A 26,788-nucleotide genomic window follows, 5' to 3' on the forward strand; every position below is an offset into this window, starting at 1 on the left:
ACCGTGAACTGTGAAACAATCCAAAACTTAACTCTTAAACTTCTTATGAATCTCAGGTAGTTGTAGTCTCGAATCATCTTTACACGGGTAAAACATTTTCCCAGATTTCCAAAAATATTTGACAGATGGTCATTTTCAATAAATTTTGCTTAGACCATTCTACGGCTAGGAAATATTGATATTTAATTGAATATTTTCATATTTAAAAATAACTTACTATGTGGATAACAGGGTAATTTAGTTTTGAATATTTTGAATATATTAGCATTGAATATTTTCATATTTGAAAATAACTTACTATGTGGATAACAGGGTGATTTAGTATTATCAATTGAGTCGATGATGTAAATCGGTCATCATGAAGAATTTAAAAGCTTAGGTTTTAAACTCTTTACGGTGGCCAATTTACGTTATCAACTCATTTGATAATACTAAATTACCCTGTTATACTCTCCCACCGACGCAGTACTACATTTTCTATGGTAATTTACCCCCTTTAGAGAACTCTACGTAAATAACTTATTTTTGATAATCTTAATCAATCAGGACAGAGTAATTTTTCATGTATCTTATTAAGGTTAAAACAAAATGTCAAAATTTTTTCAACGAGTAGTATCATTGATAAAATCCTTATTGACTGAGTTTTGTCGGGCGGGCCGGAAAAATATTTGGTTCTCTGTCGTGATGCATGGACATCGCTTCACTCGGTCCGTTCGTTATAACCACCACCCTATTTGCCATAAAAAGTCTGTAGCCAAAACTCTACTCAGGAGGGCTGACTGTCTACCATCTTCACTCGATTCGAAGGCTGAGGAAAGGAAATATGTTTCTAATGTCTTAAAAGCGAATAGCTATACAAAAACTTTCCTCCATAACTGTCAAAAACCAGTTACAACTAGTAGCACTCCTGATGAAAGGGAAGCAGCGACTGGTTTTGCGGTTAATGTTTACATTCAGAGTGTTGCGGAACCCATCAAGAGAATTTTGAATAGCCACAAAGTTAAAGTTGTTCAAAAACCTTTTCAGACTCTAGGGCATATTTTTGCCAAACCTAAGGATCCTGTCACGAAAGAACAACGAACCGACGCCATTTATTCCATTCCTTGCAATGACTGTGAAAGGAAAATTCAGCTTTATCGGAGCACACATACCTAACTAACCATACAATTGGGTGGGATAAGTCTAAAATTATCACCACTAATCGGCGTTGAAGTGAAGAGCGCATACTCGATTACAATGTCCCAACGCAACGTACTATGGACACAAGATTGATCATAACGCTAGGCATGACCACGACTTTGGTGAGTGATTCCAAGCCAGGCCAGCGTTTGTAGCAACAGGCAAACGGTAAAAATGAAGCCTGAGTTTACCTCCTTATTCCTTTAGCAATAAAATCTTGCAATTGCTGATAAATATTGTCGCGTACCCAAGTGTTGGGATTACGTTGAGTGTCAACCACATATACACATCCGTCTCATTCCAGTTTTTATTGAGTACGACGTGTAACAATGCGGTGAAAACTAAAAGGAAATTTATGATTGCGTAATCAGAAATGATTCTATGGAAATTACAAATGAATGTAACGATAAAAAAAAGGCGATTAAATGTACAAAGGAAACTCACGTTTGATCCTGCGTAAAAAGGGTAAAAGAAACTCCGTGGGAAAGTGACTCCAGTTACTCCGAAAACTCCAATAACTCCGATAGAAAACTCTAGATGGATATACTCCGACAACTTACTCCGACACTCCGATATGTGATACTACAGAGATTATGTAAGCAACAGGCTTTAAACATGATAGGCGGCTAATAACACGATCAAATACGCTCTGATAAATGATTAAAAGAATGAACAATGAAACGATAATAGAATTTAAACGATAGTAAATAATCACACAAAACAAAACAGTTCAGTTCATTTCAGTTCAGTTCGCTTGCTGAACGTTCGTCACCAATATAACTTACTGAAATATTTGCGCTCAAGTTTACACAAGGCTGAAAGCAGAAGACACCTGAGTAAACTTTTGCTGTTTTCCCTTAGCTAGAATTTTTTCTGCATCTCTCTTCAGTATAGTTCTCGTGAGGAACGCTTTCAATCTTCGGCCAAACAGCGCTATGTTTTGTTTAAAAAAAAATTGCGAGGATATGGCAAAATCGTCGTTATATTTGAGGCGACATAAACTAAAACTATTGATGTTTTTGCTATTATGCGCGGGTGTTTGCTATCTTCTAATTTTGGTATTGAATACTACCAGCAGCTCAAACTCTGTGACTGGTGAAAATAATCGCTACGTGATGGTTCTACCTTTTTCAAAAACGGAGGACAAGGCTTTTAACGATTCGGCCGAAGACGATAAACTCTCCCTTTTGACGCTGTATGAATTTCTCGATGTGATGGTCGATTTCGACGGCGCAACATGTTTACAGCCGTTAATTGAACACAAACGGGCGGATCAGGAGTTGCACCAAGAAAAACTATATAATCAAATAAAGGATTCACTGGAATCGTCCTGGTGTCGATTTATTACAAAGAAATGGAGCCTTCATATAAAGAATACGGGCCCAGTACTAAAAACACATCTCCAAAGTACAACTTCAACAAATGGATCCTCTTCAAACAAATTTTCGTTTTCGGTTTTAGCGAACAGCATACTGATTGTGTACCAAGTCTGTAACATTGCACAAGGTCCTTTCGTGATGAGAAGTGGCTTGTTTCATCGCTCTGGAGGATTGCTTAACGGATTTGGTAGAATGGCTTTGCTAGAATTTTTTGTTCGATCGAAAGGCGAGCTAAAGATAGCGAAACTTTCAAATTGCAGGTGGACACGCGAGATAGCGCGCGTGGATCGTGGAACATTAGAAGGTTCTAACGATGTCACGGAGTACGCCGCTTTTGGAAATAAATTCAATATTCTTCGCATCGTCACAAACAATCGAATTGAATGGACAACTTGTGTTTCAAACTGGAAATTATGCCCAGAAAAACCCTATGTCAAGCCAACAGAGCTGTCCAGCGTGGCAGCACCGATTTGTTGTGGGATCGTCTTATTTCAAATGCTGAAAGATATCACATGGGCACTGACCCAACTTGGTGTAGATTATCGGGTTATTTATGGTACTCTGTTAGGTGCAGTTAGAAGTCAGACTGTTATACCTTGGACGTGTGATGTTGATATCGCGCTTACGAAGGCTGACTACGGTAATTCTTCGACCTATTCATCTATTGCAGAACTTTTAAGGACAAAGGGCAGCCATTATTATTTAGGGATATCTTATATGGGTATGCCAAGGGGCCATATGCTGATGGCACCTTATATAGAGGTTGACACAACTCCCTTTTTCGATGGCCCTGATGATTTAGAAGGTAATAATTTATTATTTAGCAGTGATATCGAGGAAGCCGTACAGGGTATGCTGCCTGTTTCATCAGGCTGGAGAGAACGTCGTTACGTCGACTTTTATATTTCCCCTTCAGTTTGGCTGAACGGATCTGCTCTTGCTATGATTAACAATGAACAATTTGTTACTCTGAAGGACATAGACTATGAGTTAACTAATTGGTATGGCAAAGGTTATCTTCAACCAGCTCAGAGAGGTGAATGGTTTGGTTGCTTAGACTAATAAACTTGCTGACTGCAAGTGTTTCAAAATTTTTCTCCCTGTTGATTTAGACAAATGCCATTTCTCATTTTTTCATTTGTTACTGCTTACAAGAGTGTCAATTTTTCCCCCTAGCACAATCACACAACTATGGTTAACCGTGGTTAAATGGTGCCAGCTTTCACAAACATAGGCATGTTATGCATGCAAGAGTTATTTGTTGGGCGAGTGGGTTAATTGAAACATTGTAAGTGATGTGTACATTCTCACAAAAGGAAAGCATATTAACGCAGAAAATAACGAAAATTAAATTAACTCGCACACAGGTATTTTGTGGTCGATTGTGTGGTGTTGTGCGAATAATTACTTGGGCTTTCCAGAGGGAATCCAAGGTTAGACATGGCCTTCATTATTTTTTTTTGTGTTCCATCACAAATCGTCGTCTAGGCCCTAAAACGCATTCGTGCCTTCTTATTGTCTCTGCGTGTGTGCAGAGCACATACAACACAGCGGCATATAAGTACGCATGCTCATATTCAAAGAGCGATTTGAGGTTCCAGCGAAATTGAACTTCATTGAAAAACGAACAGAACATCGTTTTACACATCAACAGTCAATTGATAATAATTAGGGTTAATGTTGGGTTAGGGGAGGGGTAGGTAGGCAGTTGCCCAGATAATGATATTGATCCAAGAAATCAAAGTATTTGTATTGTCTCTTGGCTTTTTTTGTTTCTAAAATTTATTACTTAATGAGGGGGGCATTGGGGCCTATTAGAAACTGCAAAACCGTAAAAAAAATCATCCAAAACCGAAACATTTTCACATCCCAGTTATTAAAACCCTGATTGATCCAATGCAGTGGTGACAAGTGAAGCATACAGAGTAAACTACACTTATTTCATTACAGGATTTATGAATGCCATGGACTTGGCACTCGTATCTTCTAGTATCTGCTTAAATTAACAGCTGCTCTCTCGAGGACCTCAGGACTGGTAATGGAGCCTAGTTAAATTAAGGAAATTCTATAGCTCTGGAAAGTTTCATCGAAAATCTCTAATATAACATTTCCATTTGCGAACTAAGACCTGAAAGTTTGGAGATACTATTGGAATGTTGAATCAATCAGTCACGTGTGGCCTGTAACTTGGTTACCAACTTCGAGATGGCGTTGATAAAGAAACCCTGGCAATGTTCTGTGCTTAGCCCTACGTGTAGCCGCACCCTCCCTTCCCCCCACCTTAGAGGGGAAGGGAGGGATCCTTGCGATATTTCAATTGGTTTGTCACGCATTGGTCTCGATAACATTTGCGTTTAGCTCCTATTCGAAATCAGCGGAGGCGCGTAATTGCCGCTCAGATCGGAACCCAAATAGGTCGAATAGGAAAAACCGAAAACTGCATCGGATATCAAATCCGAAAACCCGTTAATATTTTTCGCGAAACCGAAAACCAAATGCTGAAAGCGGAAAATCAGCAAACCACAATGAACACCAAAACCGAGAAACCGAAGTTTTTTGGCACTAAAACCGAAAAACCGATCTAAAAATTAGCCAAAGCCGCAAAACTGAAAATCAAAATGCCCCCTTCCTTAATTGGTCAGTGTAAAACGCAGACTTCAGACCGGGTGTAAACAACGGACAGAGGGTAAAATTTAGACCAGGAATAGACAATGCTTACTTGCTTGTACTATGCTAGAGCTGTAAAACAATCGACAAACGACAACTGAGATTTCATCAACGTCAACCTTCTGGCGTTTACGGCTGGATATGCCAGGAAAGAAGCCCAAGTTAATGCACATGTGCGTCTTGTTGTAACCAAAATTAAACTGTATTGGTGCCAAGGATACCGGTCAGTACAAAATGCAGACTTCAGACCGGGTTCAAAATGTAGACTTGGTACAAAATGCAGACCGAGAATTTAAAAAACTGCTTTTTCGTCGGATATGTGGTAACATGTCATCTTACAACATGCCGAGTGTCACGCAATCGCTTGTCCGCGATTATCTTTCACGAGCTCTTGGACTATTGTGGAATATTCCTCACCCGTTTCTTGATATGTTTTTTTCTTTTTTTTTATTTTAACATAGCGGCCATTGCATTTTGCTTTCTAACAAAGCGGCCACAATCCACAATCGTTCGTAATGGAAGTTCAAACCTTCATAGAGTCTTTCTCACTTCGCACACGGGATGTCAGTATTGAATAATTAACGCCCAATATTCGAGAAACAATTGACAGCTTTGCACGTTGTCCGTATTATCATCTTTTTAACCGATATATGTTCATTTTGTTGACAAAAATGCGGACCGGGACCAAAACTGTTCTATCGACTTGATATATTTTCAACATTCAGGGGTGTACACACGCTGATTTTTACATGTGCCTCATATTATATTGCTTACATTAAGGACCGGCGAATTTTCATAAGGAAAGCGAAGCGTTGTTTTCGTGACTGGCCATTTACTAACTTTCTAGTGGTTTTATCTTTCATCTGTTTGACGGTGACGAAAAGATTACCATGTGAAAGTCAGACTTCACTGGCGTTATAGTCACCAAATAATGTTGTGTGGTAACCATACCGCTGACAAAAAGCCAAAATGACCCTGGGCCTGAGATTGGATGCATACTAAATTGAAAGGGAAATAATTCCAGTCTCCCAATGCGAAAGTCACGCGCAGAAACGATGGCGTCAGATCAAGCAAAAACATCGAAGTAACCATACCCCAGCTTGAAGCCATTTTAATTAACTCACTCTCATAAATTCGTTTGCCACCCAGGCTTCCTATTCCCATTTACTTCAGCCCCCCCCCCCCCCCCAAAACTACTCCAACCAATTTTTTTTTCCTTTGAGAACTGAACAGCACAGAAACTTAAACAAATAAATTTTAAAAAGTGATACTTGCAGCGTTGTTACCATTTTACACGTGAAGCAATAATTATTCAAGCACATATTTAAATTTCCCAATATAAATTCTCCCTGCACAACTCGAACATTTTCATAGTAGCATGATTTTGGCAGAATCAAACCTCTTCGCTAAATTAGAACCAATTACACCCCTAATAAAAAATAGACTCATAGTTGAATATGAGCATCACGCCACTTAATATTTTGACTCGTTTCATGAACAATGCAGTTCTGCCACTGCGATCACATCTACTGAAGTTTGAGTAATGCTGTCCACTTTTATCACACTAAAGGTCATAAATTCTTCCAACTGCACAAAAAAAGATGACGACAACAAGGAAACTCCGCAACAAAGAATGTCTCAATTTTACCGAACACAATGGTATTGTTGCACCATGTAAATGTTACAAATACTGTGAAATTGCTTCATGACAAACAAACTCTAAAAGAAACTCTAACGATACCAAAACAAAACTTAATGCTTTATTCCCACATCATTGATACTTTTCCATGGATACAGCAGAGTTACTTCTTTACTAGAAAAACCAATAAGAGTCAAAATAGTGGACCCCAACATTAGATGAGCTCATTAGATGAGCTCCATTATCACAGTGTGTTCTAACTTTTGGCCATGTGAGTAATTTTGGTAAACAAACCCTCAACAAGCTGCCTTGAAATCGCACTTTATTATATAGATACTGATGAAATACCAGGATTTTTCCTTTTACTAAAAAAAACATATCTTCATCGCGCGCAATGAAGATACTATTTTTATCTTTCACGTGTGAGGATATTGGTGTCGCCATGGTTACTAACATGATTAGCCAATTACAAGAGAGCTTCCCGCTCAGGCCCGCGGCCGGTTCTTTTGAAATTTCATCAGGTTTCACTGCAGGTTTTGTCTTTAGTAACAATCTCTGGCAGTTAGGTGCCCTTTCTAGCAATAGGAGTTTTTCTTGGATTTTGACTATTTTCTGTTTCGTCTCCTCTCAGCTAGGTATTTCTTGCTCATGATTTCGTTGGAAGTTTCGTTCTGCATGACTGTTCATAGGAACAATATAATTTGGACATGAGTATGGAAGCGAACTTTGCAGTTCTGAACACTACTTAAGCAGTAGTGAAAAAAAGGCCTGAAAAAAAATTAAGGCCTGTACGGGATTTGAACTGTTAATATAATTTGGTTTTATCAACGGAGTTGATACATGTGAATTGGCCAACGAAAAGAGTTTCTAAAGTTGACGTTTCCAATATTAGGTCCGTTAGCCCTTCGCGAATGATTAAGGGAAAACGTTCGAAACGTCAGCTTTAGATACCTTTTTACGGTGGCCAATTTTTCTTATCAACGCAGTTGATAAAACCAAACCATTTTGTTTCACCCGCCGGCTTCACCGATTAAAATCTTTTATTCATTACGTTTATAGGAACATTTTAAAACAAAGCATTTCTGAATATTTGTTCAAGTGTTGTCAGGTGTGGAATCAGAGATTTCGAAACGAAACGCAATGTAAAATTAAACAAAATTGCAAAGTTTTCAACTTTGGTATTTAAACCATATATTCCAAAGATACTGCAAAAATTTACCCCGACATAGTTTGTTACCACACTGATTATGAGGGCCGTGGGGTGGGACATGAAAGGGCGGAAAACAACTTCGAGGTAATGTAATAATGCAAATATTGATGTTATCACAAGATTTGTATTCTTTTAGTTCTCATTTATCTGCCTTGCGGTCTTTAATGAGGTTCTCTCCCATAAAAACTGCCATCTAATGCCTCTTAATTTAGAGGCATACGCTTTCGACGACTTCGCACTAACTATTTAACTTCTCAGTAAGAGAACCACGGTATTCACAATACCGTGACAACGGTCATGAAACGTTGGAGTTTCCCAAAAAATTAAACGTGTCGGATCTCTTAATTTTGAACACTGCTGCCAAATCGAATGGCGTATTTACTTCAATTATGTACTTATAAACAGAGGTAAAAAAATAATTAGTTCTCCAGGCTAACTCCCGAGTTTTAAAAAATAGCCTTTGATCCATATTTCCTGTTAGTTCAAATTTATAAGTACTAGTTGTATAAACATTTGCTACTTCCAACGCAAACGAAAACGATCCAGAATTCCGTCGCAGAAATGAAAGGCAGCTATGCTCTCCTTTCAAAATGGATTTAAGATGAAAATTCGTGATTGTGGATTTCCAAATCTCCTTCCTTGCAAAGTGATTTAATCATAGCAGCAAAATATATCAACAAACAGAGGCAGTCTCACCACTCATGTATTGTTTTTGTATAGCATCATTTATATACCCAACAGCAAATTCGGCCAACCCCATGTGACCATTTGCACTGTCATTTACAGGAATCTCTGCGTCAAAACCCTCACACTTCCATCTAGTCAAGGGAAGCATGTAGAAGTCGGCACATGTGCGGTTTACAGGGATCTCTGAAAATATTTCTGTTATTGTATAACCATTGGAGTTAATTTCTGAGGATCGTTCAAACTCATGAATGCTTTGTGAACGTCATAGAGCATAAAGAGGCACTTTTTATCAGCTAAATGCAACTAAACTTTAATCATGTCATTACATTATCGTATGGTTTTCTAAATAATTTAATGATAAGTTCTAAATAATACTGTCAATCAACTACCAGCCCCATACCGATTATGAAAAACGTTACTAATAAAACTTACTTAAAACGAACGGATGATCAACATGAACACTATCATGGCGAAATTCATCACAGGTTTTTAAGTGAATGTCAAAAGAAATGCGGGATCTTATTGTTTTTGCTTCACTGTGGTCTCCAATTGGTCCAGATGATTCTTGCCTCTCTCTCAACCGATCAAATGCCAAACCTAAACCAATGGCGACTTAGTCAACTGCGTTTTCCCGCGCTTCAGCCGGTTGCTTGCTGTTTTTTTTTTTGCTCTGAAATCTCACTGGCTCTATAATATTTCTCTGTGCTCTGATTGACGTTGTAGTTACTCAGTTTGGTTTTGGATTTACAATATTCAATCGAGAAGCGCTCCAAGAGTTGAAACTCTCTTTACTCGTTATGCCATTCACTATTGCGAAGAACATGTTCCACCAGATCATCGGGAAGGATTTGCAGTTTCAGCCTCCACTGCCCTAGGATATACTAGGAGTAAGTATTTAGAAGCCCCAGTGACGTCGTACCCAGATGTATTTATTAGAAACACTTTATCACTCGCTAGATGACGACGAGGTTAGTGCCTCCGCGAAGAATACACGGGCTCCCCTAGGCGTAGAGGTGTTATATGGGGCCTTTAAAAAGGGGGCTACCAGACGTTCTTTCAAGAAGACCTTTGTTGGTACAATATTTGGGGGATTGGTTTATCTGATCTTGACCAAAGAAAGGTAAGTAGTGCACAGCATTATGGTTTTTCTGAATACTGTGAAATGGGTTGAGACTCTTTGGTCGAGTTAGTTTTATCAATTATAGCAGAGCTCGCAGCGCGCAACGAAGCCCCATACCTATAAAAATGGTAGTGATACTAATAACCATAAAGCCTAGAAAATTTGAGATATTACGTGACCATTGAACCGAACGTCCGTACAAGGTGTCACTTTAAGGATGCGTGAATAACTGCAATGCGGGCATTCATCTCGGCATTACGTATTTAGAAGGGGAAAGGCGAAGGTAGTTCGCATGTACGCTGCGTCTGTAACAAGGAATCGTATGTGCTTGCACGTTAACGATGTACAACCTGGTGATTGCAATGTCCCAATGCAGCGTACCGTGGGCACAAGGTTGGTCATAACGCTAGGCATAACCACGACTTTGCTGAGTGATTCCAAGCTAGGCCAGCGTATGTAGCAACAGGAAAACGGCAAAAATGAATGCTGAGTTTAACTCCTTATTCCTTTAGCAATATAATCTTGCAATTGTTGATAAAAATAACTCACTAAAATATTTGCACTTTAGCTTACACAAAACTGAAAGCAGAAGGCACTTAGGTAAATTTTTGTTGCTTTCCTTTAGCTGGGATTTTTTCTGCGTATCTCTGATATGGGTGTGCTTAACAGTTGTTTGACGCCAAATCCATTTGTTTAAATCAGCTGGTAATGCAAAGTAGAACAGAAAAGGTGCACATTTAACACAGTCACATGTAAGCTTTGTCGATACCGTCAAAACTGACATCTTTTGGATCAATATTTGGCCGAGTAATTAGCGACTGTCTTTTTTTTGACATTTCAAGAAAAGGTGGCTAAAAACTTGTCGATCATCGAGTATCACACATTTTCCTGCACCAGAATTGGCTTGACTAATCATCACGATTATCTGGGGAAAATTTGCATTAATGGACAGTTTTACAGTTGGTACTTCTTTGACTGCATAACAAAGGTTTATACCGCCTGAAAAATCAACATCCAAGCTAAGCCACTGGTCTCATACATAGATTTCAGCACTGGACACGAAATGACTGGGAAACGAATGATCAAATCCTATACAGGCCTGAATTTTTTCAGGCCTTATTTTCACTACTGCTTAAGTAGTTTTCATAACTGCAAAGATCGCTTCCATATTCATGTCCAAGTTATATTTTTCCTATAAACAGTCATGCACGCAACTTCCCACGCGCGAGCACTCGTTCTAATCGGGTGCTTGATATGCAGGCTATCATATTCTTGAGCGAATAACACTCCGAAACGATACTCGTCAAAGAGAGAGTAGTTTTTCCATTTAGATGCTTATGTAAATGCATCTTTAGTGCTCTGTGCTCGCTTTATTTGTATAAACAAAACACTAACCCTCTGCAAAGATCGCTTCATATTCATGTCCAAGTTATATTTTTCCTATAAACAGTCATGCACGCAACTTCCCACGCGCGAGCACCCGTTCCAATCGGGCGCTTGATGTGCAGGCTATCATATTCTTAAGCGAATGACACTCCAAAACGATGCTCGTCAAAGAGAGCCGGAGTAGTTTTTCCATGTAAATGCTTATGTAAATGCATTTTTAGTGCCCTGTGCTAGCTTTGTGTGTATAAACAAAACACTAACCCTTCGAGAGCTACTATTTTCATGCAGCTGGCTAACGTACAGCCAACATTGAAAGAACACGGCTACCTCGTAACTGCCTTTTTCAGGGTGCACTCGAAAACCACATGTTGAAAACTGAAGGAACATTTTTGTGAAAGCTAGCACCGTTTAGTCATAGTTGCATGATTGTGCTATGGGAAAATCGACACTCTTATAAGCAGTGACAAATAAAAAAGTGAGAAATGGCATTTGTTAAATTCAGGAGGGAGCAAAACTTTGAAACACTTGCGGTCAGCAAATTTATTAGTCTAAGCAACCAAACCATTCTCCTCTATGAGCTGGTTGAAGATAACCTTTGCCATACCAGTTAGTTAACTCATAGTCTATGTCCTTCAGAGTAACAAATTGTTCATTGTTAATCACAGCAAGAGCAGATCCGTTCAGCCAAACTGAAGGAGAAATATAAAAGTCGACGTAACGACGTTCTCTCCAGCCTGATGAGACAGGCAGCATATCCTGTATGGCTTCCTCGATATCACTGCTAAATAATAAATTATTACCTTCTAAATCATCAGGGCCATCGAAAAAGGGAGTTGTGTCAACCTCTATATAAGGTGCCATCAGCATATGGCCCCTTGGCATACCCATATAAGATATCCCTAAATAATAATGGCTGCCCTTTGTCCTTAAAAGTTCTACAATAGATGAATAGGTCGAAGAATTACCGTAGTCAGCCTTCGTAAGCGCGATATCAACATCACACGTCCAAGGTATAACAGTCTGACTTCTAACTGCACCTAACAGAGTACCATAAATAACCCGATAATCTACACCAAGTTGGGTCAGTGCCCATGTCATATCTTTCAGCATTTGAAATAAGACGATCCCGCAACAAATCGGTGCTGCCACGCTGGACAGCTCTGTTGGCTTAACATAGGGTTTCTCCGGGCATAATTTCTGTTTCGTTCTAGCATAAACACACGATTTCTAGGTAACGAACAGTCTTTATTTTGTAAACTAAGTGCGCTCTCATGTAGATATATGTGATCTAAAACCTTTTTCGATTAGATAACATCGACCGCTGTATCATGTGTCACCTGAGGTGCACGTGATCTCCGAGTGTGCTCTCGTTACATCCTTTCTTTCATAAGAAACAAAACGAAAACAACGGAACAATCAAAACAAACATGAGAAACAAAAAAATCAAAACCACTATCCAAAAGAATCAACTAGTCAAGTCCGGTAATGTCTTTGTCTCTCATGACACTGACTCAGGTTAACGAACAAAGTCTTTCAGATAGGACGGGGGCTTCGTTATTCGACCACTGCGAGTCTGGTTGCCTTTGGAAGCTTGCGATGTTAGATCAGTCGCAGGCTGCTCGATCGCTGGCTCCTGTGGCTTCGCTACTTCTGAGCTGGAGTGACCACTGGCGTTAGTTTCTTGTTCAATGTGTTTAGATGGCGAGGGAAGTTCTGTCTGCTTGGGCATCTGGGTTGTTGGCGTGTGAGACTCTTTTGTAGTTGCTTTCAGATGCCTTCTATTTCGTCTAAGGGCAGAGCCATCTTCTGTGAGGACTTTGTAGGATCGCATGTTCACCTGTTCCTGAACAGTGGCTTTCTTCCAGGGCGCCTTGGGGTTGCTTGTGGGCTGAATGCGCACTGAGTCTCCAGTTTTCAGTGGTGGCAAATCTCGAGCGTTTCTATTGTAGTAAAATGCCTGCTTAGTTCTTGTCTTCCATTTTTCTTCTTGGACATTTTCGGCGAGTTTGGGTTTAAGGAGCTTCTCGCTTGTTGGGAGTAGGGTCCTTGTTCGACGACTCATTAGTCGTTGTGCTGGACTGCTTTTCATGCCTTCTGAGGGTGTGTTTCGGTGGTCGAGGATCGCGAGCCAAGGATCTGTTCCATCTTTGTTAGCCTTCTTAATAAGCCTTTTCACAGTCTTGACTGCGCTTTCCGCCATACCATTGGACTGCGAATGTCCGGGACTTGAGGTTAAATGATTGAATTCCCAATCTCGAGCAAATCTCCTGAATTCATCCGAATCAAACTGTGGGCCATTGTCGGAAAACACAGTGTTCGGGATGCCATGCCTTGCAAAGTGTTGCTTCAATTTGTAGATAACAGCTTTAGATGTTGTACTGGACTCCAACCTATCGACTTCCCAGTAGTTGCTGTAATAATCTACCGTCACGAGGTAACGTCGGTTGTTTGTCTCAAACAGATCAACACCAACCTTGGACCATGGCCGGTCAGGTACCTCATGTGGGTGGAGTGTTTCCTTCTGCTGGGAGATCTCAAAGGTTCGACAAGTTTCACACTGTCTGACAAAGTTCTTCACAGCTGTGTTCATTCCTGGCCAGAAAACGCTTTCTCTCGCGCGTCTCGAGCATCCTTCCACGCCAATATGTGATCGGTGGATTCTGGATAGGACTTCTGGTCTGAGGGATTTTGGAACTACACATCTGTCTCCTTTGAAGATAATTCCATCTTGCGCTGATAGCTCGTCACGAACGTTGAAGTATGGCGTGACGTCATTTGGGAGATCAATCTTGGTCTCAGGCCACCCTTCTCGAATGACTTTCTGAAGTGCTTGCATCGTGCTGTCTCGCAGACTTTCTTTACGGATATTGTCTAGGCTAGCTTTGCGGAGTGGCAGAAACTCGACCATATGTATTTCTTCAACTTCTTTGTCGATGGTTAGCACTTCATCGCGCGATGTGGTGTTGGGAAGGGGTGCTCTAGAGAGTGTGTCTGCCAGATACATGTGCTGGCCTGGCTTGAAACCAATTTCGAGGTTATACTTCTGCAGGCGAAGTAGCATTCGTTGTAGACGCTTGGGGGCGGCCACGAGGGGTTTGCGGTAAATAACTTCAAGTGGTTTATGGTCGCTCTCAACAATCACTTTGCGACCATAAGTGTATTGGTTGAACTTCTCGGCTCCAAACACTATGGCTAGCAGTTCTTTCTCTATTTGCGCATAGTTGCGTTCTGTATCCGTCAGGGATCGCGATGCGTATGCCACTGGCTGACCATTTTGTAAAAGCGTAGCTCCAAGTCCAGTGTCCGAGGCGTCGCATTGAAGTACAGTCTCTTTGGCGGGATCAAAGTATCGGAGGACAGGTGCTTGGGAAGCTGCTTCTTTGATCTTCTTAAAGGCGCTCTCATGGACGTCGCTCCAGTGCCATTCTGCATCCTTGCGCGTTAGCTGTCGAAGAGGTTCGCAAATGTCTGCCAGCTTTTTTAAGAATCTCGTCAGGTAATTCGCTAGACCAACAAGCCGCTGTACACCTTTCACATCTGTTGGTCGCCTCATGCCTTTGATGGCGTCTATTTTGGATGGGTCTGGTTTTAGCCCATCTCTTGTTAACACATGACCAACGTAGGGGATTTCTGTCATCTTCAACTTGAACTTCTCCTTGTTCAGTTTCACTCCCTTTTCGCGGCACCTTTCAAGTAGAGTTACGAGTTTTTTGTCGTGATCTTTCACTGCTTCTTGCACAGTGTCACCTTCACCCGAGATGAGGATGTCGTCTGCAACTGTGCGCACACCGGGAAGGCCTTCGATGGCTTGATCCAAACGATGTTGGAAATATTCCGGTGCGGGTGATATGCCAAATGGCATCTTCAGCCACCGGTACCGACCAAATGGAGTGCCAAACGTTGTTAGATAGCTTGAATCTTCATCTAACTCGACATGCCAAAACCCGTTTTTAACGTCACACACACTGAAGACTTTAGCTTTTGACAAGTCCGGCAGGAGATCGTCGATAACCGGAAGAGGGTAGTGGCTGCGTTTCAAAGCTTTATTTAGTGGCTGAGGGTCGATACACACGCGAAGCTTGCCGTTGGGCTTCTTAACAAGTACCAAGCTTGAGACCCAATCTGTTGGAGTGTCAACTGCTTTTATAACACCAAGTTCTTCGAGACGAGTGAGCTCTTGCTTTAACTTGGGTTTCATTGCCACTGGAATCCTTCTAACAGGCTGTTTCACTGGTTCAATGGTTGTGTCCAACTCTAAGTGAAGTTTCTTCTCAAATTTTCCTTCTCCAGTGAAAACGTCATGGAAATCTGCTGCTATTTGTTCCATCGTTAGGCCCATTGCTTCGGTCTTTTCTTGTACCAATGAGATATTCTCGTAACGCACTTTGATTAATTTCATTTTCTGCACCGTTTTGGAACCCAACAGTGGCGTGCAGTCGTTATTGACAACAACAAACTCTGTTTCGCATTCTTCATCAACCTTGGGATTTACCAGATTAACACGACATTTACCGATGGTTTCCATTTTCGATCCGTTAAACATGCTGAGGACTTGTTTCGAATGCGCGATCGGGCACTCGTTCGGTAAATCGTTTTTGCTTATCACATTACAGGTGGCGCCACTGTCGACTTGAAAACGAACGGGATGACCTTTGATCTCCATTGTTGCGAAGATTTTCGATTTGATGGGTTGACTACTGACACTTTTGACACTTTGTTCTTCCAGATTTTCGGATGAAATCGTGAAGCAGTACTCTTCATCGCTCGAATCCTGCGAAGTTTTTGCGTCTCGCACTCGGTGAATCCGTTCTTTTCTTCGTTGTCGCCCACCAAGTTTTTGTTTACATAGCTTGGCGAAGTGATTTGTTTTGCCGCATTTCGCACATTCTTTTCCGAACGCTGGGCATTTATCTCTTGATCTCTCGTGTTTTCTGCCGCAGTATTTGCAATTAACTAACTTAGGACTGGCGTCTTTGCCGTCTTTTTTCTCTTTGTGGTTGAGTGCGTTGACTTCTTCTCTTCCACTCATGACTTTCATTTGCGATGCAGTTGTTTCGGCTGATCGACATACATCGATACACTTCTGAAGATTTAATTTGGGCTCTTGTAGTAATTTCTTCCTAGTTCCCGTGTCACAAATTCCACAGACGATCCTATCACGAATTAATTCGTCGGTGAGCGGACCAAAAATGCACGTTTTCGCGAGAGTTTTGAGCGCTGTGAGATACGTGTCAAGTGATTCGCCGCTTTCTTGTTTTCTATTATTGAAGCAGTATCGCTCGTAAATGACATTTGTTTGGCCAATGCAATGCCTCTCCATCAACTCCAGAACTGTATTCATTACGTTCTTGTCTTCTTCATTTTCGAACGGAAGACCATTGTAGACTTCGAGGGCTTCGGTTCCAATGCAGGTAATGAAAGTAGCTACACGGTATTTATCTTCTTGCTGGTTGAGACGTGAGGCGATTTCGAACGAATCCCACACTTGCTTCCACTTCTTCCAGTTTTCTGAAATATTTCCTGCCAAATTCAATCGCGACGGAATTGGTAAATTGCTTTGTATTCCATAGCATGGCGTCGGCGCTTGAACACTCGCTGAATCTTGAGGTGGTGTAGTAGTCATCGTGTCGAAGAGACTACACTCCTGGTACCATGTTTCGTTCTAGCATAAACACACGATTTCTAGGTAACGAACAGTCTTTATTTTGTAAACTAAGTGCGCTCTCATGTAGATATATGTGATCTAAAACCTTTTTCGATTAGATAACATCGACCGCTGTATCATGTGTCACCTGAGGTGCACGTGATCTCCGAGTGTGCTCTCGTTACAATTTCCAGTTTGACACACACGTTGTCCATTCAATTCGATTGTTTGTGACGATGCGAAGAATATTGAATTTATTTCCAAAAGCGGCGTACTCTGTGACATCGTTAGAACCTTCTAATGTTCCACGATCCACGCGCGCTATCCCGTGTGTCCACCTGCAATTTGAAAGTTTCGCTATCTTCAGCTCGCCTTTCGATCGAACAAAAAATTCTAGCGAAGCCATTCTACCAAATCCGTTATGCAATCCTCCGATGCGATGAAACACGTCACCTCTCATTACGAAAGGACCTTGTGCAATATTACAAACTTGGTACACAATCAGTATGCCGTTCGCGAAGTCTGAAAACGAAAATTTGTTTGGAGAGGATCCATTTGTTGACGTTTTACTTTCGAGACGTGTATTTAGCACCGGGCCTGTATTCTTTATATGAAGGCTCCATTTCTTTGTAATAAATCGACACCAGGACGATTCCAGCGAATCCTTCTTTTGATTATAAAGTTTTTCCTGGTGCAACTCATGATCCGCTCGTTTGTGTTCAGTTAACGGTGGTAAACATGTTGCGCCGTCGAAACGGACCATCACATCGAGAAATTCATACAGCGTCAAAAGGGAGAGTTTATCGTCTTCGGCCAAATCGTTAAAAGCCTTCTCCTCTGTTTTTGAAAAAGGTAGAACCATCACGTAGCTATTATTTTCATCCGTCACGCCTGGTGGGCTTGATCCACCGTTCGAGTAGATGAAAGAAAATGTATTTTGCCACTCTCCAGTGTATAGCGAGGCATTTAAAGAAGCCACCCAGCTACGAAGATCATTCACATAATCAGAAGCCACACTATCTGAAGTTCCATTGCGTTTGTCCAGTGTGGTGAGACTGAACGTTTGTAAAAGCACAGAATTTGAGCTGTTGGTACTACTGAATACCAAAATTAGAAGATGGCAAATACCCGAGCATAATAGCAATAACATCAACAGTTTTAGTTTATGTCGCGTCAAATATACCGACAATTTTGCCATATCCTCACAAATTTTTTTGAACAAAACTATCCCCTATTTAGCCGAAGATCGAAAGCGTTGGTGACAAGAACTATACTTATGAGTTCTGTGACTTAAGCATAGGATTCTCCAAAATCAAAAATTATTTACACAATCTGGACGAAGACCGATGAGGTTACCGGTATTCATGAAAGTATTTACAGCTTTAAATCAACATCAGCTGCATTTATCCTTATTCAAAAGCTGTCCCAATAATTCGTAAGAGTTTCCGGAGTCACATCAAGGATACTGAAGAATTCCAAATAACAACTGGTGGAAATGATGAAAATTCAAAACAACCAGTTTGCGCTCTAACCTGGTGTAGAAGACACAGTATTCGTCACACTATTGTTTTCATTGTTTTCGTATTTCCGGTTGTGATGAATCTTATTGTGACGTAACCGTGTCTTCTACACCAATTAAGAGCCACCCGCTTTACCTAATCTGCGACGCTTATCTATGACCACACAGACGTCCTCAGACTTGTCACATCATGCAATCATTCATTCAAATCAAAGTTTGCAAGGGTCAAAGTAACATCAACCTTAAGGAGGTCACGGCTTTGGATGTTGCGTTTCGAAACCTTTCGTATTTTCGGGCGGCACGAATTTAACGGAAGTTGAAACGTTAAATATCAACCGTGAACCGCTGAATAAACTGTCTCGATGTGATGACGAAAACTGCCACGTTGTCGAAAATAGCGGTAAATTTCGATTTTACGATTTCTGTGAATTGTGGCTACCTCTATGATTTTGAGAACGTTAAAATAATTAAAGGGATTTAAAGGGACCAAAGGATTTCAGGCGGAAAGGTAAGCTGCAGTCCTGACTTTGTAGTGAAAATAAAGCAGTTCAGAGTCGGTTAAAGAAAATTAAATTGTACTGAATTAAATACTTTTCATGGAAGGTCAAACAAACAAAGAAAGGAAGGTTTGTTCTTCCAAGAAATGAATGACCAAATCAACATTGGAAAAATAACATCTACCTAAGGGTCGGCGCTGTTTCATTTAACATCCAACTAAAGGTATTTAGGTTAAAGGTCTGACAAACAGGAGAAGAAGACTTGACCACAAATATTAAACGCGAACTTTTTTATGTCAGGGTCCAAAGGTTAAAAAAAAGAAAAGAAAATATATATTTGAGACGTAATCCATGCATTATATCTGGATGCATTCATTTATAATACGGCGATACTGTAGTGTAAAGTATGAAGTCGTATCTTATCTCATCGAATTATCAACCGTGCTAAGGGTTTCTTTCAGTGCGCGTCGACTTCTCCCGTTGCTTCAGTAGCAGAGACTTCTGGCACTGCAAGTAGTTTATCTGATTTGTACTTTTTAATAGAGGTCCACACCGAATCGCACATAATTTTCTGGGAAGATTCACAGCCTGTTAAGGAACAGAAATTAAATTTCGACGGCATTCCTTTTATGATTATCGGAACAGCCGTATATGACTGCCATCAGGGAAAAGACAGAAATCTGGCGTTGAAGAAGCGCATCAAAGGAGAAGAAACGAAGTTGAGAAGCTAAATCTCCAAAATTAGACATCAAAAACTTTAATGCAACAGCTTTTGATTTGGTTGAAAAGGTTTAATAAAAAGTTTTTACTGCTATCTTTACTTTTCGTCTCAAAGATGAAATGTGGAGATCATTGTGGAGGGCCCATTTCAAACATAGTCACACAAAATACAAAGAAACTGGACTGTTCAGCACGGATCATGATTGTGAGGGAAGTGGTCATGTTCCCTTCATGCCATCGGAAACAGGAAAAGCTGTAAGCAAATGGAAAACTTTTCCCAAGGATACAACTGATCATCTCTTTAGTGTGAGAGGCCGTGAAAACAAATTAGTTTCAGTGCCTTTTCTTAACATGTGGAAGTGTTTTTCAAGTGCTGAGTTTACCTCCCGTCTTCAGTTTTTGGTTAGTTGGGATTTTTTCTGCATCTCTCTGATATGGGTGTGTTGTGAGAGTTGTTTGACGCCAAATCCATTTGCTTAAATCAGGTAGTAATGCAAAGTAGAACAGAAAAGGTGCACATTTAACACAGAGTCACATGTAAGCTTTGTCAATACCGTCAAAACTGACAACTTTTGGATCAACATTGGGCCGAATAATTAGCGACCCTTTTTTTCAACAGTTCAAGAAAAGGTGGCTAAAAAAACTTGTCGATCATCGAGTATCACACATTTTTCCTACACCGTCTCGGACAGAATTGGCCTGACTAATCATCACGATTATCTGTAGAAAATTTACATTAATTAGCAGTTTTACGGTTGGTACTTCTTTTACTACATAAAAAAGGTTTATACCGCCGTAAAAAAACAACATTAAAGCTTAGCCATTGGTCCCATACATGCATTTCAACACTAGACATGAAGTGATTGGGAAACAGATGATCAACATGGACGCCATCATGGCGAACGGTTCATCACAGATATGACTTCGTTTCCGAACACCCTGACACCTACCTTATCTGACCATGGCCACACAAGGACTCCGTTTAGCTACACTGAAGAAAAAAGGAGAGAGTTATTCGATCCACTGTTCTTCATGACCATTCCTGATGGCGTCAAGGACAAACTGGGGGCAAGAAGGACGAGTGCTTTGATAACGTACCAAAAGCGCCTCTTTATGCTCTATGACGTTCATAAAGCATTCATGAGTTTTGAACGATCCTCAGGAAATGAACTCCAATGATTATACAGTAACAGGAATATTTTTAGAGATCCCTGTAAACCGCACATGCGCCGACTTGCACATGGGAATTTGCTATTGGGTACATAAATGATACCATACAAAAACAATACATGGGCGGTGAGAAGGCCTCTGTTTAATGATATCACGGTTTTGTCGCTATGTTTAAATCACTCTGCAATGAAGGAGATTTGGAAATCAACAATCACGAATTTTCATCCACAATCCATTTTGAAAGGAGAGCATATTGTTATCTCTTTAGACGAACACATGATGTGATCAAATTGAAGGTTTTAAGATGAGACGGCTCGGGGTGGGATGGGGTGAATTGTGACGAGTGGGGTGGGTGAAGTAAAGTGGGACTGCATGAGGTGCTTTGAGCCAAGGCCAGTGGGGTGTGTAGAGGTGCGGTTGGTGGAGTGGGGTGGGGTGAGATAAAACATGTGAACTGACGAGGGCGAATTGGTGCGATGGGAGGAGAGGGGTGGGAGAGTTCAGGCAACACGAGGGAAGTTTAAGGGGAGGAGTGCAGTGGGTGGTAAATTTGTAAGGTAAAAACGTATGAAAACGTGCCTTAATTTAAACTGATTTTTAAATTGATTTTTCCTTTTCAGGAAACTGTAACTCACACACAAAACATGGCTATGGGAACTGCAAACGCTTGGTTGGAAAATCATTTGAAAAGATTGTCAAGCGATTTTAAGGGGAATACATTTTGACCGTTGTCACGGTATTGTGAATACCGTGGTTCTCTTACTGGGAAGTTAATAGGCCCTACAAACTATATCGAGTTAAATTTTTTGCAGTATCTTTGGAATATATGGAGTAAATACCAAAATTGTAAGCCTTTCAATTTTATTTAAATTTACATTGCGTTTCGTTTAGCAGTCCCTGATTCTACACCTGACGACACTTGAACAAATATTCAGAAATGCTTTGTTTTAAAATGTTCCTATAAACGTAATGAATAAAATATTTAATCCTAATTAAGCCTTTCAATTTTATTTAAATTTACATTGCGTTTCGTTTAGCAGTCCCTGATTCTACACCTGACGACACTTGAACAAATATTCAGAAATGCTTTGTTTTAAAATGTTCCTATAAACGTAATGAATAAAATACTTAATCGGTGAAGCTGGCGGTTGAAACAAAACGGTTTGGTTTTATCAACTGCGTTAATAAGAAAAATTGGCCACCGTAAAAAGGTATCTAAAGCTGAAGTTTCGAGCGTTATCCCTTAATCATTTGCGAAGCGCTAACGGATTTAATATTTGAAACGTCAACTTTAGAAACTCTTTTCGTTGGTCAATTCACATATATCGACTTCGTTGATAAAACCGAATTTTATTAACGGTTCAAATCCCGTACTGGCCTGAATTTTTTTTCGAGCCCTATTTCACTACAAGTAGTGTTAATAACTGCGAAGATCGCTTCCATATTCATGTACAAATTATATTGTTCCTATAAACAGTCATGCAAAACGAAACTCATAACGAAATCGTGAGCAAGAAATACCCAACTAAGAGGAGACGAAACAGAAAATTGCCACAATCAAAGAAAAATTCGTCTTGCTAGAAAGGGCACCTGCCTGCCAGAGATTGTTACCAAAGACAAAACCTGCAGCGAACCTGAAACGTGGCAGATTGCAAGGCAGATAAATTAATCTACATAAGAGACGATATGCGTTAACACGCGCGTCGGAGAAAGCGAACTTCCAACGAGCGAGTGTGGGTCTGTTTTACTGCGCACCCGTTTTATTCGGCTGCTTAATGTACAGGCTATCATATCTAGGGGGAAAAATTGACACTCTTGTGAGCTGTGACAAATGAAAAAGCGAGAAATGGCATTTGTCTAAATTAGGGGGGAGCAAAACTTTGCAACACTTGCGGTCAGAAAGTTTGTTAGTCTGAGCAACCAAACCATTCTCCTCCATGAGCTGGTTGAAGATAACCTTTGCCATACCAATTAGTTAACTCATAGTCAATGTCCTTCAGAGTAACAAATTGTTCATTGTTAATGGTAGCAAAAGCGGATCCGTTCAACCAAACGGAAGGGGAAATATAAAAGTCGACGTAACGACGTTCTCTCCAGCCTGATGAAACAGGCAGCATACCCTGTACGGCTTGCTCAATATCGCTGCTAAATAATAAATTACTACCTTCTAAATCATCAGGGCCATCAAAAAGGGAAGCTGTGTCAACCTCTATATAAGGCGCCATCAGCATATGGGCTCTTGGTATACCCATATAAGATATCCCTAAATAATAATGGCTGCCCTTTGTCCTTAAAAGTTCTGCAATAGATGAATAGGTCGAAGAATTACCGTAGTCAGCCTTCGTAAGCGCGATATCAACATCACACGTCCAAGGTATAACAGTCTGACTTCTAACTGCACCTAACAGAGTACCATAAATAACCCGATAATCTACACCAAGTTGGGTCAGTGCCCATGTCATATCTTTCAGCATTTGAAATAAGACGATCCCGCAACAAATCGGTGCTGCCACGCTCGACAGCTCTGTTGGCTTTACATAGGGTTTCTCCGGGCATAATTTCCAGTTTGACACACACGTTGTCCATTCAATTCGATTGTTTGTGACGATGCGAAGAATATTGAATTTATTTCCAAAAGCGGCGTACTCCGGGACATCGTTTGAACCCTCTAATGTTCCACGATCCACGCGCGCTATCTCGTGTGTCCACCTGCACTTTGAAAGTTTCGCTATCTTTAGCTCGCCTTTAGATCGAACAAAAAATTCTAACAAAGCCATTCTACCAAATCCATTAAGCAATCCTCCATAGCGATGAAACACGTCACCTCTCATCACGAAAGGACCTTGTGCAACGTTACAAACTTGGTACACAATCAGTATGCCGTTCGCTAAGTCCGGAAACGAAAATTTGTTTGAAGAGGATCCATTTGTTGACGTTTTTCTTTCGAGACGTGTATTTAGCACCGGGCCTGTATTCTTTATATGAAGGCTCCATTTCTTTGTAATAAATCGACACCAGGACGATTCCAGCGAATCCTTCATTTGATTATATAGTTTTTCCTGGTGCAACTCGTGATCCGCTCGTTTGTGTTCAGTTGACGGCTGTAAACATGTTGCGCCGTCGAAATCGACCATCACATCGAGAAATTCATACAGCTTCAAAAGGGAGAGTTTATCGTCTTCGGCCAAATCGTTAAAAGCCTTCTCCTCTGTTTTTGAAAAAGGTAGAACCATCACGTAGCGATTATTTTCATCCGTCACGCCTGGTGGGCTTGATCCACCGTTCGAGTAGATGAAAGAAAATGAATTTTGCCATTCTCCAGTGTATAACAAGGCTTTCAAAGAAGCCACCCAACTACGAAGACCATTCACATAATCAGAAGCCACACTACTGCGAAGATCATTCACATAATCAGAAGCCACACTATCTGAAGTTCCATTGTGTTTGTCCAGTCTGGTGAGACTGAACGTTTGTAAAAGCACAGAATTTGAGTTGTTGGCACTGCTGAATCCCAAAATTAGAAGATGGCAAACAATCGAGCATAATAGCAATAACATCAATAGTTTTAGTTTATGTCGCCTCAAATATACCAACGATTTTGCCATATCCTCGCAGTTTTTTTAAACAAAACTATTCGCTGTTTAGCCTAAGATCGAAAGGGTTGGTCACAACAATTATATTTATGTGTTCTGTAACTTAAGCATAGGATTCTCCGAAAGCATAAATTATTTTTCACAATCTGGATCGATGAATACACTATTATGCAAAGTTTAATCAACGAAGACCGATGAGTTTATTCACGAAAGTATTTACAGCTTTAAAATCAACATCAGCTGCATTTACCCTGATTCAAAAGCTGTTCCACATCAAGGATACTGAAGAATTCTAAATGATAATTGGTGGGAAGGAAGATGAAAATTCAAAACAACCAGTTCGACCGTCTGGTAACTTGATCATCTAAAGGCGACTGAAAGTCCTACTCACAGCAATGATTGCGTCCTTGGTCCAGGCCCAGTGCAAAAGCCTCTGTTTTCTTCTTGACGAAATGGCGTTATACCGTTTCATCCGAACGTTTTTTCTCACATTCTAACGGCTTCAACGCGATGCGAACTCGCCTCATGTGAGAGCACGTGAGGTCAGTAGACGTGACGCTTTTCTATGAGAACGCAGACGTTGTCAGACTTGCACGTCACGCAATCATTCCATCCCATCAACGTTTGAAAGCTGTCATGACCGCCAATTAAAAACAGAGCGTTCTCAAAATATAACGAAACCACGGGTAATGGCGCTTAATACAGGTTGACCGCTTAATACAGGGACCACAAAATAGGAGTACTTCAAAGAAACGACGAAAAACGTCATTTTATGCCATGGTTATTGTCGACAAAATAAGGTGCCTTACGGAAAATCGTCCTACGCGCGCTACTTTTTATTATAATAAAGTTCGGATATAACGCGCGCTGTCATTGGTTGAAAGAGTGTGTCCTATATGAATATAGAGCGTAGAGCTGAGCTAAAGCTGTCACGCCATCTGCCAAATTGTACTATGTTTGACCTTTTCCGGGACTTCTTTTTAGCTTTTTTTCCGATAATTGAAAGTGAAATTTCGGAAAAGGCGAGCCGGCAAGTAGCAACAGAAGAACCAAACAAAGGTTTGTAAACATACCAGGCGCCGTAATTTACGTTATTTAAAACGTGAGCAGATACGAAAATCCTCAAAGGAAAAACAATATAGACATTCCGAGTTTTAAAGATTAATTCACTTTCAGTTAGATTGCAAGCTTACGTACGGAAATAAAAATCAAACACAGCTAACACTCATACAGTATATAAAGTTCAGTCTTCAAAAACAAAACAGAACAAAACAGAAATGATGAAAAATATAACCAAACTGGCATAACTGTTAAAATTCATTCTAATCATGACGGTGTCTGAGCGAATATGATCATGCTGAAGTCCATAGCGGCTCGCTCATCATGGCCATCTCCGGTCATCACAGTAAAGCAAGCCTCAGAAACTACATGGGCCACCCTTCGAGTGAAAAAATAAGAGCTTGCTCTGATATCCTTTCCGATGCGTTGAGCGGAAAGTCACATCTGTTACTGCAGCCGAGTTTTGCCGCGCTGTCATCCCTAGCGATCTTCATGTTCCGGTGAATTCGGCTATCGTTCATTCAAAAAACACTCGCCTTGAACAGTTTGTTTTCTACCTTGTCATGTGAAAAAACTCGCGTGTTGTTTTATGAGCCATAATTCGGCTAAGTTCACTGAACATTTCACTCCAAGATTCTGTATTAGAGACTTAAAAACTTCAGGCAAAAGTGTTAAATTCGACCTGCCGAACCATCTCAAATTCTTTCTTCGTTCGATATACTATTTAAACACTAAGCTTTACAAAACTTGTTGGACACAGTTGCGTGAATCGGTAAGAAATCGCGCTTTGCGAAATGTGCGGTTATGTTGCACCATTGCTGCTTAATCGATAACCCAAGAGGTAACTTACCTGGATCAACCATTGGAAGATATTCAGTTCTGCTAATCAAACCCTCTAATGAAACATCTTCCACGCAGCCTAACTTGTAGAGTACAAGGGAGAAAAAACTTTGGCTTCAAGAGTAGCGCTTTGATGTTATTCAACTTCTTAAGTATTTAAAATTTTGTCCAAAGTCTGTAGTCGCACAGGCAATCTTTTGTTTTCACCATTGTTACCTTGATCCAAGAACTGTATACATGACAAAAGGTCTCAAGACCATGCGCTTTGACTAGCTAATAATTTACGTAACAAGACTCGCGAGAGGAACTTGTTTGGATCATATTTATACAAATAGGAGCAAGAATATTGTAGATGTACTGGTGCTAAAATATGCTCTTTCAGACCATCTGCCGGGGCAGGAAATATTTCAGGCAATTGATATGCACGCGCCTATCATGCATAAGCGGCCCCGGGTTCGTAAAGTCAAGCAGCCGCGACG

At 40.6% G+C, this 26,788-nt stretch overlaps 3 protein-coding genes and 1 long non-coding RNA gene across 6 annotated transcripts; 2 read left to right on the plus strand and 2 right to left on the minus strand.

The window, feature by feature from the left end:
- The first annotated feature begins 1,526 nt into the window (after positions 1–1,526).
- Positions 1,527–3,928, plus strand: LOC149047267 (uncharacterized). The gene has a single exon (XM_089202546.1). The coding sequence runs from the start codon at positions 2,115–2,117 to the stop codon at positions 3,618–3,620; it is 1,506 nt and encodes a 501-aa protein (XP_089058672.1). The 5' UTR covers positions 1,527–2,114; the 3' UTR covers positions 3,621–3,928.
- A 5,350-nt stretch (positions 3,929–9,278) lies between these two features.
- Positions 9,279–24,977, plus strand: LOC149047268 (uncharacterized). 3 transcript variants are annotated; one of them, XR_016185501.1, is made up of 2 exons: positions 9,279–9,881; positions 21,438–24,977. It is a non-coding gene; the product is annotated as an uncharacterized LOC149047268 (long non-coding RNA). The 3 variants fall into 3 exon arrangements; XR_016185502.1 differs by lacking the exon at positions 9,279–9,881 and adding an exon at positions 18,625–18,938 and having other exon boundaries at positions 19,763–24,977; XR_016185503.1 differs by lacking the exon at positions 9,279–9,881 and adding an exon at positions 18,802–18,938 and having other exon boundaries at positions 19,389–24,977.
- LOC149047269 (uncharacterized) lies at positions 11,797–18,438 on the minus strand. Its single transcript, XM_089202549.1, has 2 exons — positions 17,097–18,438; positions 11,797–12,474 (listed from the first exon to the last, which is right to left on the minus strand). Exons 1-2 carry the CDS (start codon positions 18,107–18,109, stop codon positions 11,811–11,813), a joined length of 1,677 nt encoding a protein of 558 aa, XP_089058675.1. The 5' UTR covers positions 18,110–18,438; the 3' UTR covers positions 11,797–11,810.
- On the minus strand, positions 21,668–26,496 carry LOC149047270 (uncharacterized). The gene is made up of 2 exons (XM_089202547.1): positions 26,320–26,496; positions 21,668–25,848 (listed from the first exon to the last, which is right to left on the minus strand). The coding sequence occupies exon 2, from the start codon at positions 24,420–24,422 to the stop codon at positions 22,725–22,727; it is 1,698 nt and encodes a 565-aa protein (XP_089058673.1). The 5' UTR covers positions 24,423–25,848; positions 26,320–26,496; the 3' UTR covers positions 21,668–22,724.
- Positions 26,497–26,788: the final 292 nt, after the last annotated feature.

This window comes from Pocillopora damicornis, chromosome 4 (genome assembly GCF_964200805.1).
Source record: "Pocillopora damicornis chromosome 4, jaPocDami1.2, whole genome shotgun sequence".
Lineage (NCBI taxonomy): Eukaryota > Metazoa > Cnidaria > Anthozoa > Scleractinia > Pocilloporidae > Pocillopora > Pocillopora damicornis.

Excerpts from the sequence above, each read along its gene's own strand:
- LOC149047267 (XM_089202546.1), top strand. The coding sequence starts at position 2,115 with ATGTTTTGTTTAAAAAAAAATTGCGAGGATATGGCAAAATCGTCGTTA.
- LOC149047269 (XM_089202549.1), bottom strand. The coding sequence starts at position 18,109 with ATGGCAAAATTGTCGGTATATTTGACGCGACATAAACTAAAACTGTTG. Across the intron at positions 12,475-17,096 it reads TGTGTGTCAAACTGGAAATT|AACGAAACAGAAATTATGCC; the intron begins GTAACGAGAGCA and ends TGTTTATGCTAG.
- LOC149047270 (XM_089202547.1), bottom strand. The coding sequence starts at position 24,422 with ATGGCAAAATCGTTGGTATATTTGAGGCGACATAAACTAAAACTATTG.